The sequence below is a fragment of the Hetaerina americana genome, unplaced genomic scaffold (assembly GCF_022747635.1).
Source record: "Hetaerina americana unplaced genomic scaffold, ioHetAmer1.1.p SCAF_31, whole genome shotgun sequence".
In the NCBI taxonomy this organism is placed as follows: domain Eukaryota; kingdom Metazoa; phylum Arthropoda; class Insecta; order Odonata; family Calopterygidae; genus Hetaerina; species Hetaerina americana.
In genome coordinates, this window is record NW_027286886.1 from 3,497,415 (window position 1) to 3,515,420 (window position 18,006).

At 37.4% G+C, this 18,006-nt stretch overlaps 1 protein-coding gene across 1 annotated transcript in view; it reads left to right on the forward strand.

Moving 5' to 3' along the window:
• The window catches only part of LOC139691247 (ralBP1-associated Eps domain-containing protein 1-like), a gene marked incomplete at its 3' end in the record, with an annotated part of 33,906 nt that overhangs the window by 599 nt on the left and 15,301 nt on the right, over positions 1-18,006 (forward strand). The window contains exons 2-4 of the mRNA XM_071588992.1: positions 581-818; positions 6,043-6,298; positions 15,384-15,708. Coding sequence (XP_071445093.1) covers positions 602-818; positions 6,043-6,298; positions 15,384-15,708 — 798 coding nt within the window. The remainder of the gene's footprint in view (positions 1-580; positions 819-6,042; positions 6,299-15,383; positions 15,709-18,006) is intronic.

The following is an 18,006-nucleotide window of genomic DNA, read 5'->3' on the forward strand; positions in this document are numbered from 1 at the left end:
TAAATCAATTGTTAAATGTATTACTCGTTGTATTATGCGTTATTTGAAGTAAGGCAAGTTGATTCTAAGCAATGTTTATCAAAAGGAAAGGTTCGTGACTTGTATTGAATGATAAATTAAATATTTTTAACTGACACTTGATCTTGTCTACGTTTTCGCCAATGTTTCAATTCCATGTTACTATTTTTCATTTGAGGAGTTGGCATATTTTTTCCATTAATATATGTTCTTAATTATTTGAAGTATATTAAATTTAAATTCAGCTATTGAAAATTAAATGTTCTGAGCCGTATGTAGTCTTCTGGTATACACATTCTAAATTATTTTTGTCACTCTTTGTGCTGCTTATTTTTTTTAAATACTTTGATATTCAACGTTGGCGCCAGTTATGCACATAAGCGTTTTTCTAAAATGTTGGGCTTTTTTTACGTTCAAATGGAACTTAAAACTCTACTTGTCAGAAACTTTGGGTTTGATTTTCATCAACCGAATTCTATTCACTGAAAGTTTGAACTATTAATTTATTTGATGAATAGTGGTATCATGCAACATTAATTAGGTTTTCTATTATCTTCATTAGCAGTGAGAATAAAGTATTCAAATGGACGAGGTTTCACAAATTCAGGAAGTGGTGAGGAAGAGTATTGACCTATCTTCATGCCAGATGGGCTTACCTGCAGGCCACACCGTTGAACCAGCACCCAGTGAGAGGCACTGCTTTTCTTCTCCCAAAGGAGGTGTGTCCCCGGAGGCATCCAGCACAGCCAGTGATTCTCCCACCCCTACCAATAGTGCTGCAACTCATTGGCATGGATTAGGTGAGTGTTATGTTGAAACGTATTACAGATGACATTTTTACTTCCATTTACGGAATTAAAAACTATGGCCAAGTTCGCTTTCTATTACATTTTTCGTATTAAAAGTGTCTACACCAGTGTTTCATCGCAATAATAATATTTGAGAAGTAAATGCTAAAGATAGTAAGGGAAAATTAAATGTTGACAATGGCCCCTAAACCGATGGAAGCTTGTTTGCCACAACCAATGTTAATTTTTAGGGTTCTGTTATCCGGTGTGGGAAACAGAATCATTGCCCTTTTAAATTTGAATGAGGGAAGTAGTGAAAGGTAATAAAAATTAAACGATCACATGTTTTTTATACTTGCTGCAAAGGGCATTATGTACTTCTTGATTTATTGATTGATATTAGCTTTTTTTGGAAGTATCCTATGATACTCAAACCAACTATCATTGGAACTTAAAGCCTTAATAGTATTGCTAGTATCTGTAATGAAAGACAATTTTCACAGACACATTTAAAGTCATCAGCCATGGTTTTGACAGTTTGTGTAATCATAAAAGTGTGAATAATTTTTTGTTAACAATTTGATATAAATATGTCATATTTATATCAAATTGAAATCCATATTTCTAACATAATACTTTTATTGAATTGAAACTCCATATTCCTACTTTTTAAAGACAAAATATTGGTCACCATATTCCTAAATTCTTTATTTTTTCAAAAATGTATGAGGGGGCAAAAAATGTATTGATAAACTTTGGATACAATTTTATGATAATGGTAAACAAAAATAAGAATTATTACAATAGTTAGTCTAGAAATATTGCTTACACTGTTTTCCTGATACCAATGATTGATGATATGATTCCTCATAGTTACATGGTCTATGGTCTATAAGTTTACACACTGGAACGTTTAACATAAGAGAACACCCATCCATCTGCTTCCCTTTGCAACCCTTTTGTTAGTCAGCCTATCCATCCCAGTTATTCCATTCATAATTGATATGTAATAGGAGCAGCAGGCACCTTAACTATCAGCATGGGTTAAATTTAATATTCCATACCACAAAATTGTCCAAAAATTATCTCACTCAGTGAATGCATGATCCTGCTCAACATTTTTTCTTTTTATGCAAGATATCATGTTTGTATAGTGTGAAAAGTATGGAAGCACAAAGTTGCTGGCTAAACATGTGTGGACCAGCAATTGCTGACTTTCGGCAACTTTGTGACAGACTAATGTGTTATTATTGTGATGAACATACACAATTTGTGTTATTTCTCCATATCGCTCTTGTGCCATCATAAATTTCTCTTCATTTTGTTCTTCACCTGTCTCTTTGCATGAAGTATGTTGCCTGCATAATGATCAGTTGACATTTCTATTTTTCGTTTCACTTTGATGCTGAATGAAATAAAATCCCTCGTCTACCACAGCCATCATCCAACAGCAAGGTTAGAGATGACGAATCTTCAAATTCAGGCAGCTGAGGCTAAATATCAATCTCCAGCAACTTATAGTCCTCATTGGATGTCCTATAAAGACCTTCCTATATGAGGCATGGTTTATAGACATAAATATTTCAGACCTGAGAGGCATAATTTTAAATGAAACTCATAAAAAAATAAAATTACTCTCATTTTTGATGGAAAAAATCTTACCACTCTTCAGTAGATGACTCTCCAGATTCATATGTGACTTGTCACTTTCCTCATATTCTTAACTAGATTATTCAGATAAAAGTTTCTAAAATATCTGATGGTGACTGCAAACTGACCATTTTTTTAAAAGGCATTTCTTGCAAAATGAGTACTTTCAGGCATGATGTGATGGAAATCGAACATAATGAATAACTGATAGAAGAACTATTCCACTGGATAAAATTTATTTTACGACCTGGTTTTGATGTATTACATCATCATCATGACCTGATGATGATGTAATTCATCGAATCCCGGTCATAAAATAAATTTTAGCCAGTGGTATAGTGCCACTATCTGCTATTCATTCGGCATATCATTGTCACACGTAGAAGAGCACATATAATCTTTATATTTTTAGGTGTCCCAGTGTTTAAATTTATTTTCTTACCCAGGTTTTGACTAATACCAAAGTCATTGTCAAGGTGACTTTTTCCCCAATTCCCATCTCAAGTCATCTTCAAGATGACTTTGGCATAAGTCAAAATCTTAGGTTAAACAAAGCTATTGTGGTCTTAAGTAAGTTCATGTGATTTACTCACGAAAGAGAATTTAAACTGAGAATTGAAAGCATTCCTGGTGAACAGCATTCCTGAAGATTTCTTGTTTCACTCCAGCTAGTAATGAAGAACTTTGAAATTGCAATGTGTCCACCATTCCGGTAGGATGAAGTGTCTATCCTGGAAAGTTGCCATGTATGTATGTTCTGGTCAACATTAGTCAGGAGTGCTCTACTTGGTCTAGTGAGTTATGATGTATCTATCCATTCCCTCATTTCTTCAAGTTTTTTGAGTACCTGCATCCAAGTATTAATTAATTGGGAGCCACTGTCTCTATTAAATGAGTTGTTCTCCCAATCTTATTTCCATATGTACCTTCACAACACAATCCTGGTGTCCCTTTCGCGGCACTGAAGTTCTGTGCTTGTGAAATCCAGCTGATAGCCCATAGTGAGGCTGTTCTCAGCTGATGCCAATATTTTCCGGTGGAAGCATCTAAATACATCTCTCATGTTCTTTCAGTGGCTTTTCAATGGCTTTTCCTGTCTCTCCAATATATGCTTTGTAGCATATGCGCAGGGCATGGTGGACCCCGTCAGTCTTCATCCCTGTTTTGTCTTTAGCAGAAGCAGAGAGCATCTTCCTTAATTGTCAAATTTTTTGTATGCTATTGACATCTGGAATATAGTGAAGAACATTGTTCTAAATAAAATGGAATGCACTCCATAAGGGTGTGGGAAGCTACATCGAATCGAATGGGGAAGGGGCACACTGTATCTATTATGGACACCCTGTATCTATTATGGAAACCATCCACACTGATATATTTCCATGCCTTTATAGTTAATGGGCATAGTATTAGGTGTTAAGTGAAGGTTATGTGAGTGATATAAATCCAAGGGGGTGTCATCCATGCTGCTGGATATAGATCCTTTGGGGGATGAATGCAGCCTTCATTTTCTTGGTTGCTAGTCACCATTGTCATCCACATATACCTAAGCTATTGTACAATTAATTGATATTCATGTGGTCAAAATTACTTGAACTAGTTATAAAAATTGACGTATGATAGAAAATTAAAATGACAATTAATTGATTTCTATTTTGGTTTTTGGAGATGATTATTTCAATCTTTGTTAAAGTCAAACTATATCAAGCAGGTTTTATAGGTAGTAGATCTTATCAGTGTTGCCATGAACATGCAAAAGCTGAAAAAGTCAGGAAAATAGAATTTTTGCCTGGTAATGCTGGAAAGTGAGAGCTACATAAAATACCTTTGAATCATGTGATATTTGGGAGTAAAATCCCCAAATGATAGTAAGTGATGCCATGCTTCAGTTTTGCAATTTGTGAATGCATAGTCCTGTAATTGGAAGGCAAAATGCATTCATAAATATTTGTAAAAAAGTAATTCTTTGACTTGGGTATACGAAGTGTCCACTGTGTTGTACTTGATTCCCTCACAGGGTCTTATCCCAATTAGAGCATTTGAGTACTAAATTTTGTGTAGTGCCACAGGTACCTCTTGACAAAATTTAATGCTAGAAAATTATAAATATCGACCTGGCAAAGTCAGGGAATTCTTAATTTCAGTTTGGTAGCAACCCTGATTATATATCCTTATGCTGGCCTCTTGTAAATGGGGTTACCTGGAGACATGGCGGCCATTTTACCTCCTTTAAATAGAAGAAAATGTAAGAATACTTCCACTGAGGCAAAACCATAACCTATGCATAGAACCCTTGACTGTTAAATCTTTTTTAGGTTTTTAGTGCCAAATGCACAAGAGCAATGGTGAATAGGAAGTAGCTAATGTGAACAATTTATATGATTGGAAATGAAGTGTATGTTGACAGGAAGTCATTGATCCTACCACAATGCCTTTTATTCTAATGGAACATGAAATAGCTACTGAGACCATAGGTGAATGTTGCATTTGTGTGTAAGGGTCATGATTTATGCGTCAACATCACGGAACCAATTTAACATGACTTATCATGAAGATAAATCATCCTGCACCCTTTTACCATGTATATCATGTGACCAGGTGTCGGAAAAGTTAGGCAACAGTGGTTGCTGTTCAGTGTGTGGTTTATGTTTTTGTGCCCATATTAACCTCATAATTTCCAGGGATCATCTGTCTTTGTTGAAATGGAATTTATGTGGTTCTGGTGCTTCTTTTGCCATTTTGGTAATATCTGTACCATTACAATTATATTTTTGCATTCTGGATGGTTATTGGGTTGATTCTTTTGCCCTGGTTTTTGGCTGGGAAATACCTCTGTTGCTCGGAATACTGACAGAGGCTCTCCCAACCTCTGTACTTAACACTTGTGTGAGACTTCAGATGTGAAAATGCTCCAAGATAAACAATTCTACCAATTGAGGCACCTCTTAGTAGGACACCAGTCCCTTTCCTCGGAAACTGGACAGAGGTAATGGGTAATTTCAAGCCATCTTTAAAAAAATGGGGCTACCATTGTCTGGCTGAGTTGGGTCCCAACCAGTATATCTGAGAAATTGCCTTGCTTCTGCTTTTGACAATGTTGTATAATCATGACATTTTTCTGTATCATAAGAAAAATCCATCAGAAATACATATTGTTGCCATTTAATGGAGATAAGCTTGTGACATATGTACATGTCCAATATCTGGTGCAAAAGTCATAAGTACAGAACTGATAAGGTTTTAGGAATTGCTTGAGATACATTATAACATTCACTCTCTTTATTAAGTCGTTATTTTTGTGAATTATTGCATTAGAATGAGAAGCAGTTTTAATTGATGATGGATATGTCACTGTGCATATTTTTTCCTTATCAGGTACCATGAAGTCCTTCAAACCTAATGTAGAAGTTACTTTCCCATTGGCACAATAATCTGCTATCTGTTGCATTATTTTTAGAATTTTCCCCATATTTTCCATGGGGAACTAAATCTGTAAATCATTCTGTGGCACAAGCCAAATGCTCTTTGTCATAGAGTTGTTATTTTAAATATTTGTTTTTCTTCTAAATAATTGCTGTTTTTGTAGTTTGTGAAGAGCAGCGCCAGCTTCTTGGGACTGAGGAGGAATCATCAGATCGACATAGTAGTGAGGATGATGGTGGGGAAAATGAGGACGATGTGGAGGGAGGTGATGTTTGGAAGATCACTCAAGAGCAGCGAGAATATTATTCAGCACAATTTCGTTCCTTACAGCCTGACCCAATGGGGCTTGTCGCTGGGCCTGTGGCTCGATTGTTTTTTGAGAAGTCTCGCCTTCCTGTGCTAGAGCTAAGGAAGATATGGTGAGAATTTGCATTCTTGTTCATTTTTGTGTTTTAGTTATGTACACAATTTTAAATCTTTTGTTTTTTATGATTCATGAATTTTCCCAATTAAGTCCACATTATATTTTTTGCATCTCATCAGTGATGATACTTAATTAGGAATTTAGAAAATTAATACAATAAGCTACCTAATCACGGGCGTAAATTTTTGGTGATCTTGAAGCAGAGTTAGGGAACACATTAACTGTATGAGGTGGAGTTGATATTTGGTTATTCATAGTTTTTCAGGAGGTGTGTAACTATCTTAACCATAATCCAAATAGCCAGTGAAAGTAGAGGGAATAAAAGAATAGGCATATAGGGGAGAATCTTGAATGTGAGTAAAAGTATGTCGAACTGAAAAATTATATAATATGGTGCTATTTTGCATTTGCATATAGATAACCTTCTGGCTGGGAGTGGGTGATGCTAATTATAGCTACCCCACTTCCTGACATTGAATGGTTGACATCACCAGAACATGAGGGGGGGGGGGGTTTAAGTCTGGAATGTGGAAGAAATCTGATGCCTTTTGAGGTGAAAGTAATGTAATTGACATCACCTTTTGGAAGTCGAGAGAACCAGTGAGGTATCTGCAGGAATTGAACCCAGGCCCCAGTAATTAGTACAATGCACTACCCACTGGACTACAACATACCCCCAGAATATTTCATTTAAACAAATAATAGTTCATTCAAAAATTGGAATTTGCATAAACAACTAATGGTAACCAAATCAAGCACTAATGAGCAAACAAAACAAGTGCAAGTGTCAAATAAATTAACCCATATCAATTATCACAGCTAAACAATGTCCGAAAACAAATGCATTTTTTGACCTAAGAAAATATAATTTGAGAACTAATAATAAAAGCTGATGATAATATGGAAATAATTCTGAGGAAAGAGAAACATGGGAGAGGGGGAGTTGTGAAGAGTGTTGAGGTACCTGCTCACCAAACAGAGGGGATGATATGAATTTAACTTGCTGGCTTTTTTCTATGGGAATGCCCTTAAAGTTGTGTTTTGTTAAGTTATAGAGTATTTGTACCAAACATTGCTAAGACTTTAATTTGCTAGATTTGGATTTTTTTAAATGCTGTTGAATCTCATGAATGTGGCATGGGATTGATTTAATAGTTTGTGATTTCACCCGAAAGTGAAAAAAAATGCTGGATTGAATATCAAATGAGATTAATGATTGGTTAGATAAGGCAAAAAATTAAAATTAATATTAGATTAGTGGAGGAGGCATTAATTTATTATCATGCATAGGAAAAACTTAAATTTCAGCTGATATTGTTTGGGGACAAAATATCACTAAGTGATGGAATCTGAGATTTCCATGGCATTTATCTACAATGGTTAAGGCTTTCCAGCTTTCATCCTTGTCAGGGTGTCTCTTGGTAGCAACAATAACCATGCAACTGGCATCTTCTGACCCGAAGGTGCCAGCAGCATGGCTGGGGAAACTCGTCACCGAGACCTACCCTGATATGAAGGAATGCCCAAAAGCTTTATCCATCACTGAGAGATCACAAAAATATGGGCAATGCAGCAAATTAAATATTTACTTTTAACTTACTGCATCATCATCAGGTTTTTTAATAGGGTGATGGTCTGGCTGAGAGGAGGTGGGAAAAATGTGTGAATGGACTCAAATTGGTGGTCAATGGCAGGGCGTGAAGAAAAGTGGTCAAGGGCCTAGTTGTGGTTGATCGGAAAGGGAGGAGGTTTGGGTCAACTGAGAACATACATAAACGGGGATACACATCAAGATGAGATCATCTTTTGTCTTCTTATGCTTATCACAGGCTCTTATCTCTGGTGGTGGTTTGAAAATTATGCCTCTCTGCCATTGGTTTCCTGTGGTATCCACTGATGATAGGGAGATGCTGAGTGGAAGGCCTGGGGTGATGACCTGATAATGCTGTATTAAGTTAAACATAGGTCATAATAAATAGTTGATTTGTGACATTGCCCATATTTTACTATCTCTTAACTTACATAGAATTTTTCTCCATTAAAAACATGTTAATAATGGGCAATGATGACCAGTAGACAGTATTATTAGTACATGACTTACAGATGAAACATTATATTGTGTCAAATTGCATAATATCAAGCATGAATTGGTGGAATTTGATCTCAGTAATGAACCTTAAGTAACACTTTTCTTCTAGATATTGATTTAATCCTTGACTAGTTTCGTTGTACTGCATCATCTTTAGATTTGAAGATGATGTAGGAGATCAAAAATGGTTTTGGTTTAAATCAATATTTTGTGGAAAAGTGTTATTATTTGTTCATTATTATTTTACTTTGTCATATTATTAACTTATTTGTTTGCCAAGTTTTCTTAGAGATGTTTGTTTTGGAATTTACATCAGCCTTAGTCCAACAGATTTCACTGTAGTTATGTCTTTGAAGCTAAATTATGGATTCAGGTGTGATGTGGTGGAACTGTTCCATAGTAACTGAGATAATGACTACTATAATTTTCCTCTAAATAAAAATTTATTCACTACCAGTTTCGATGCACTACATTGAAATTTTGATTTAGTGGAAAATTGTAGTAGTCTTCATCTCTTATCTTAGAAGCTGTTAGAATTTTTTTCAATTCCTAGTGATGCAATAAAATTTTACCACTTGAAAGCAAGCAGCAAATTAAGATAAATATGTGATATAGATGAAGTGGCCCTCATGGCTGAAGAACTGTTTAGTGGCATAATGTAGTGGTGTCTTCACAATTAATACATAGAGAAGCCTATCCTCAAGGGTAACCATAGACAGAGGTAGTTTTGGTGATGGAGATAGTAGTGTGAACTTAAGAATCAGCAGAAAAGGCAGTAGAAAATGTGTATATTGTCATAAGGGTAGATGATGCAGAGTTCAATGCACCTGAGTGAATACACCAGTGGTTGAGTGGTCAATCATTTATTACTAACAATTGAATAATTAGGTAACTGAGCGGACCTATGTTGGTGAGATCAGAGCGCAGGTAGGACAGGCACAGGGCCACGCAACTTGGATTCCTAGAGAGACTGGCAAGGATGCGGGGAAGAGAAGGGGAGAACAAGGATGGTGCTTCTGGTCTCCTGTGGGAGAGACTGGAGGGAGCGCACGGAGGGAAAAGGGAGGACAAGGGTGGCACTTCTGGTCTCCTATGAGAGAGACCGTAGAGAGCGTGGGTAAGATAGGGAAAGGGCAGAGTTGGTGCTTCTCTGGTCTCCTACAAGGGACACTGTAGAGAGCGTGGGTAAGGCTGGGGAAGGACAAAGTTGCAATACTCAGACCCACGAGCTTGTAAGGCCTGGCCTGGGTTCAAAGGGCAGCCTCAGTCATTGCCCGAATGATGGAGTAGGCTAGGCGGCAGCAGGAGTTGATTGGGAAGGCTGAGTGACTAATGCTTGATAGCGCTGACCTCATGCTATGTCGCTGGTTTTGGGTTTTGCCCGGCGACAATATGTCACCACAATTATTGCTGGTGAAAGGAAGGACCAAGCTATTACTGCACAGAGACAAGTGACTGCTTATAATCTTTGTTGTTGAGATCCCCCTTCAACATTTCCTTTCTTAGCCATCTATTCTCATGATAGATGGAAGAATAATAAGTATATTTGAACACAACCTATGTGAATATCTTAAAATTCAAAAGAGTAGAACTATCCAAGAGAAAAGTCTGACTTAATTCTTGCCTCGGTATTATTGTTTTTCATGTTTATTGATGACATTTTTTTGGAGTAGTTCTGATATGATGATGGCCCCTATTCTTGGTGGCTATTGAGGAAAGGTTGTTCTTGGAAATTTGTTAGCTAAGTCTCATTCTATCCCTCTCTGACCATCAAGCTATCAATGCACCGGACAAGAGTCCCAAACTGAATGTTAGGTTCAGCCTTGGAAGTGTTTTCAATTGAGGCAATTATGGCTTGTATGATAGGACCGGACTGCATTTGATTCACCTATTGAAAGAGTGATGAAAAAAATGGGAATTATTAGAACATTGTATTGTCAATGATATCACTCTCCAGTATGATCATTATACTGAAAGAATTGACTGTTGTCTTCCCATTAATTACAGATTTTATTTTTAAAAATTCTAATGAAATATTTACTCACACATATACAAGAAAAAGAGAGACTTGATAAACCATGTAGGATAATGCTTCATATAGCCACTAATTTTGAGACATTTTTCCTTGAAAGAGTTAAGGTCAATTTACTCTTTTATGCAATTTCATTAGCTTTAATAGGTTGTTTTGGGCATTATAAATATTAGCAATTAACCAACCAATTACTGCAGATAACTACAAATGATATTATGCCTTTACTCTTTTTAAAAGGAAAGCCACTTATATGCAAAGGCCCATAGAAAAATTAAATCAAAGATAGTTTAGACCTCATCCTATGGGGTATGAAATAATTTGGAAAAATGGGAAAAAAATTCATAAGGGTAGGGGATCTAGTCCCTTTCCCTGTGCCACCTTAGGTTTCCCCCAGGAAAAATTGCATAGGTTGGGTGAAGCTGACATCACTACGAGTCGAACCAAGCCCTTCAGGCAGTACCTAAACTTGAAGGCATATAAAGTGTAGTGGAACCTCATTATGCCAGCATAATCTGTCCTCAATCTTTCTTGTAAAGTGAAACCCTCAATTAGTGAAACAACTTTTTGCATATAAACTAATGTAAAATATGATAAAGCATTCCATGTCAAAAAAAAATTAATTATGTACAAGATTTATTTAAAGAAAATTGTGTATACCTTGTTTAGGATCATGGATCATCTTCACATTTTTGTCTACCCCGAAATGAAGCAACTGGGAATGCAAACTTGATTTGTATGAACAAAAAAGAGTCGAAATAAACTGTTCATTATTTATGATACCAACTAATTCCTTTTTACTAGAAAGCTATCTAGAGGCATTTGTTTTTGTGGATGCTTCAAAATTTGATGAAAATGCGACTCAGAATGATCGTTAAATACATTGTGGCATGCTTCTCGCAAGCATGGTATGATGCAAAAGTTTCCTGTGACCTCCACAATTTATTTAGTCTGCTGTTTTGGACTTAACGTTTCTTGAAGGTTCTTGGGAGTTTTGAATGTTGAGCAAGCAGGGGTTTGATTTTCAAATCACCACTCGCATTTGTACAAAATAGTAGCTATGTGATGGCCTTTCCTTGCGTTGTGGTCGGGCAATTCATGCTCTTCTACTTTTATGTGCAGGAATATCAGTTCGCTTCAGCACCTTCTTCCTGAAGAGATTCGTCTTCTCAAAATTAAAAACATGTTATGGCAGGTAACTCTCAGAATCAATGAGCTTTTTGAAGTAACCAATGTAATTCTCTCCTGCCTTTGACTCCTGAGCTTGCTGGCTTCACCATGCTTGACAACGCCATGAATGATGGTTCTGTTTGTTAACTTCTCGAACCACGCACAGCTCCCCTTAAATACTGTTTTGGCCCTGATGTCTTATTAACGAGGTTGGGGAAAATCACTTTCCCCTTCTCACAAATTATTCTCGTTAATGGTATTGCATTGCAATTGCTTTTCATTTATGTATATGAGAAGCAACTTTTCAACATCCTTAAGAATACGTAACCATTGCATAGATATTCTTGTCACTCACTCTATTTTAAGCATCTATCCCCTTAGTCTTGTCCGCAAGAAAATTGGCCTTCAAGAAAAGGCCGATCGTTGATGTATGTACTGGATCAGCCATGCTCACACCTTGTTCCCGATTTTCAGTGATTTTACTTTAAATTTCTACTTTTATTTTTAATTTGTATTCTCTTATGGCTTTCTTGTAATTAATTTTTCTTTGGGGTCAATTTTAAAACCATGCACAGAATATTATTGAACTTCGCACGAAAAATTCACAATAATATGTTTGAATTCAAGTTTGGAAAAATGTGTTTTCACTAGCAACCCTAAGATGCTAGCGGAACAAGTGCTACAGACAAACTGCAGTAGCAGGCATCCAATGAATTTGGGAGAAAAGATCAGGCCGGGGAGGTGGGTTAGGAAATGGAATGTAGAAGCATTAGTGGGAATGACAAGAAAAGAGTATCAGCAGGCTGTAGAGAAAATCATGAGTGAGGGAAAGGAACTGAGTACTATAGAGGAAAAACGAAAATACATTAAAAAAGGGACATTGAAAGCTGCAAAAGAAACTGTAAGAACTGTTAATGGGAAAAGGACAAGGAAACCATGGATCATAGATGAGATGAAAGATAGATGAGAGATGGAAATGGAAGATTGTAAATACAGAGTTAGTTAGGGAAAATCTGTGTTTACAGTTACAGATAAGTCGGGTAAAATAATAGTTGAGACAGAAAAGATCCAAGGGGATAGGAAGGAATACATAGAAGAACTGTATGGTAAAGAACTTAGGCCAACAAGGTTAGACATAGAGAATATGTGGTAGAAGAATATAGTTTAGGCCCAGCCATACTGGATAATGAGATAGAAAGGGCATTAAGGGAGATGAAATAAAAAGAAGCCGTGGGGGTAGAAAGCAATCCTATGGAACTACTTAAAGGTTAAGGAAAATGTAGTAGGAAGAGTCTATATGGTCTAATTTGCAGTGTCTATGAGGAAGGAATCTGACTGAAAGACTTTCTGAGATGTGTTAGTTCCTATTCCAAAAAAGGTAAAGGCTACACCATGGAAGGACTACAGAACAATAAGTGTGATTTCACACACAGCTAAAGTGGTTCTCAGGATCTTTGACAAAGGGATGGAGATCCGGGCAAATGATTACTTAGGGAATGATTAGTTTGGGTTCAGGTAGGGGAGAGGCATGCTTGACGCTATTGCAATAATGAGATCACTAATTGAGAGAAAAATAGAATATAATCAGGACGTATCTGCCTGAATCATAGATTTTGTAAATACTTTTTGGGTGGGTTAAAGTGCATGGCCAGGGATAATAAGACCAGTTTTCATTGCTTTTGAAACATACCATATTCCCTGGCCCATAAGGACACCCCCTGATTTTTCAGGTTAGAAATTGTTAAACACCCTTGGATCGAACAGAAAAGGATCAAAGTATTTTGATATTAACACAATATAAAGAAAATTGTTGCATTAAAAATATGCTGCTACACGTACAAGGTTTGTATAAAAAGTATCAATGACAATTTTTCCGTGACTTGTACATTAAGTACTGAATTCAGACTGGCGGTTAACTATGCACATGATCACAGATCGTATTGGCATTGATAAGATGACCATACACACCATTATCTCTGGAAATTTGGTGATCCTAAATGGGCTATTAGTAACCCCATGGCAACTCACTGGATGTTTTGTTGTTGTAAATTTTAAATTGTATGAAGGGAATTGGAATAAATCAGAATTGAATGAATGTGATAAGGTAGAAAATAATTTTATTCCAGTTTTGTTGTCACGAATATAAAATATAACTGGCACAGTAATATATCTTCCTAAATGTGAGGTACTTTTTGTCAGAGTATATATGGGTTAAATGGAAGAAGGGACCATTAGGTCTCAATTTTGCCCAAATAAAGACCTCTATCTATGAGGCATGTTCATAAAATAAGGGCCGTTTGGTGACAGGAAAAAATGTACTCACATGAAACACATTTTATTGGCACTTTTAGTTAACGACAAACCTACTTCACTTTTGTTCATAATCGCCGTTCACTTCTAAGCATTTTTCATACCGCTGTACCAGCTTCTTTAACTCCTCTACATAGAAGCTCGCCACCTGAGAGTTGAACCAATTGACAACGCCGTTCTTGAGTTCCTCTTTGGTTTTCAAACGTTGTCCACTAAGCCTCTGTTTCAAGTGAAAGAAGAGGAAGTAGTCGCTAGGTGCAAGGTCAGGACTGTACGTTGGGTGGTCAACCCAGCAAAAATGTTGAATTTTCTTATTGGTTTTGGCAGCAGTGTGAGGACGTGTGTTATCGTGGAGGAGAATTATGCCAGATGACAGTTTCCCACATTGTTTGTTTTGGATCGTATGTCTCAGTTTGTTGAGTGTTTTGCAGTACACATCAGCTGTAATTGTATTCCCACGTTCCATAAAATCCACTAAAAGAACACCGTTTATGTCCTAAAAACAGTAGCCATCAATTTTCGACTTGTGTACGGAGTTTGCTTAAACTTTTTAGTGTTGGTAAATATGAGTGTCACCTCTGCTTTGATTGCTGTTTTGTTTCTTGATTGATGGAGTATATCCACATCTCGTGCCCGGTAACAATGCGAGAAAACAAGTCATCTCCATCTTGTTGGTAATGGCCCAAAAACTCTCGTCCACTGGACATCCTTTGCTCTTTGTGGTGGTCGGTGAGCATTTTCGGTATGCACCTTGCACACAATTTGTGGTATCCGAGGTTTTCGGTGACAATATTGTAGACAGTAGTGCATCCAAGTTGAGGAAATTGTTCATCTAGGCTAGTAATTGTCAATCGACGATCACATCGCAGTTTTTGTTCCACTTGCAAAACAATTTCATCGGTTAGAATACTGGGCCTGCTACTTCGCTCTTCGTCATGGACATATGTTTGTCCATTTTTAAAATCATGGCACCATTGTCTAACCATTCCTTCACTCATAACTATAGGTCCATAAACTAGGCATAACTGCTAATGAATTTAGCAGCCGACAATCCTTTTGCTTACAAGAATCGTGTGGCAGAATGCACTTCACTGCTGGTGGGATGAACGATTTTCGCAGACATTGTTGTTTGCATGCACGGACAAGCAATCAACTTCTGATACAAAAAAAATGCTGCTACAGCTTCTCAATGAATCAGTAGATGGCCGTGCAGGAGTAAAATTGTGTTCTGAAGCGCCAATATTTAAATATAAGCAAACAGCCCTTACTTTATGAATATGCCTCGTATTTGTTTATGTATTGAAAACATTGCACTGGCGAGGAATTCGGCAGGTCAAAGTCATTTAGTCACTCAAAGATGGTCAGCATTCTGCAATGCTCTGCATTTTTGAAATTGATGTTACCATGCTATATTTTGAAATGTTTCCATTAAATTTTAAGCCATCATTGATACCGTATTTATGTGTTTGCCATTTCCCTCAGGATGTTAGCTGACGTCAGTAAGGATGGAGCCTTGTCCCTGGGAGAATTCCATACAGCTATGCATCTGGTTGTGCTGAGGAGAAATAAGATTGAGCTCCCAGACACCCTCCCACCATCCCTTGTTCCCCTTCCAAGCCTCTCCTTGGCCAACTCCATCGTTGTCCCCCAACCAGCAGCTCCTCAGCATATCACTGCATCGGCCGCAGTCCCAGCACAGCAACCCCATTCCAAGGCAGCTGGGCCTCAAACAGCTGATCATGAAGACAGTCCTCCCAGCTTGTCTCCCCCTGCTGGGGATACCTCATCTACCCCTCAAAGCAAAGAAGTGAGTATCTCTGACCATGCAGTGTGCATGGAAAGAATCTCAGGAGACTGAATACTTCTTGTTATCATGTTTTTGTTTACCCATGTTGCAATCCCATGGTGCAATTGGAGCATGAAACGTCTTTGGTGGCCCATGGTGGTAAAACTTGGTTAATTCAAAATTCAAGGGACCAAAAAATTAGCCTTTACAATATCGATAATACTACCTTGATCAAAAAGTTCCCGGAATAACCACCGTGTGGCGCTCCCATCGTTCCGATTTGAGTTCTGTTTTTTTTGTTAAATTGGTACATCTGTTGTTGATATTCCCTTTAAATCTTAGTGTCATAACTTGACATTTGCAAAAGTTACGTAGCCAAGAGTACATCTATCTCTGTGTGTGTTGGCGATTTTTTACAATTTCAGAAATGGATTTAAATTTGCAACAACGAACTTGTATTAAATTTTGCGTAAAAAACGGATTTAGTGGCGCACGGACGTTGGAAATGTTGGAAAAGTGTTTCGGCAACGATTCTCTAAAAAAACGGTCGTTTACCAGTGGCACGAGCGGTTCAGAAGTGGTCGTGAGTCAATCGAAGATGATGAACGCAGTGGCAGACCATCGACATCGAAAGTCGGTGAAAAAATTGATAAAGTAAAAGAAATGTTGGTCAATAACCGCAAATTAACCATCAGAGAAATAGCGGAGGACTTGAACATTGCCTATGGATCCGCCCAAGACATTGTGGTTAATGATTTGGGTTTCCGTCGTGTAGCAGCAAAGTTGGTGCCAAAAGACCTCAATTTCATGCAAAAAAGAGACCGTGTTGACGTCGCAAAAGACATGATTTGCGAGGCTGAATCCGATCCCACATTCATCAAAAGGATCATTACTGGAGACGAGACGTGGGTTTATGAGTACGACACGCAATCCAGACATCAGGCAAGTGAATGGCGTTCACCAAATGAGCCGAGACCAAAAAAACCACGTCGTTTTCAGTCAAAAAAGAAGGCAATGCTGACGGTTTTCATGGATTACAACGGTGTAGTGCATCATGAATTTTTGCCAGAAGGCCAGACAGTAAACAAAGAGTATTATTTGGGCGTTATGAGACGTTTGCGTGAAGCAATTCGCCGAAAGAGACCAGAAATGTGGGCAGAAAACTCGTGGATTTTGCACCATGATAACGCACCGTCGCACAGTGCTATCATTATTCGTAATTTTTTGACGAAAAATGCAACAAATACCATCCAACAGCCACCGAATTCACCTGATTTGGCTCCCTGTGACTTCTTTCTGTTCAATCGAGTTAAAAAACCATTACGGGGAACGCGTTTTAGCAGCCGAGAGGAAGTAATGGAAAAATCGCAGGAAGCACTGATGGACATACCGAAAACCGACCGTAACTTTTGCAAATGTCAAGTTATGACACTAAGATTTAAAGGGAATATCAACAACAGATGTACCAATTTAACAAAAAAAACAGAACTCAAATCGGAACGATGGGAGCGCCACACGGTGGTTATTCCGGGAACTTTTTGATCAAGGTAGTATATATTGGTTTAAAGTAAATAAACTTAAATTAAGATTTATTACAATTGCATATGGTTGGTAAAATTTTGATGCTGATTTATCTGTCCAATGAAACACTAGGCTAATTGACCCGGAAAGCTTGCATTGTTTTCGTGTTGTGTTAAGGAAAACTTGCTGCAAATTTCTAACCCTAGGCATACAGTAACACACAGTGGAATTAAGTCTACTGTTCAAACAAAAAAAATTAGTACAACTAATATTTTCACAGATATTTGAATGGCATGTTTTTGCGTTTGTCTTCTCTTGATATTGAAAGTCTTTTACCTCTTTCTCACGTTTGTCTGACACATTCTTCTATTAAACAAAGCATTCTGCTTCCTGGGCTGCTCTAAGGATTTCTCTAATTCTTTTCACTCCCAGAAGGGAACCCTTTGTTAGAAGAGTACTATGGTGACCCAAGTGAGTTACCCATGGGTGCTCTGATGTCTTCATATTTCTTTTGAGCATTATTGAAAATAAAAGATTCATCTTTATCGAATCAACTCTTCTTCCAAGAAACTGCGGGAGATGCCGTGACAGTAACTTTTAATGGAATCATCCGCTAAGTGTGTATTGCAATGCAACAATTTCAGAGTCTTAAAAATCATTCTACCCCTCAATTTATCACTCCTGTGCATCTGACATTTGTTGATGGCACAACAAAATGGCATAAGTGTCAAGTCTGTGCTGCAAACTGCATTGGTGCATCGTCTGGTGTCTGAAATCCACATTTCATACTTGTACACC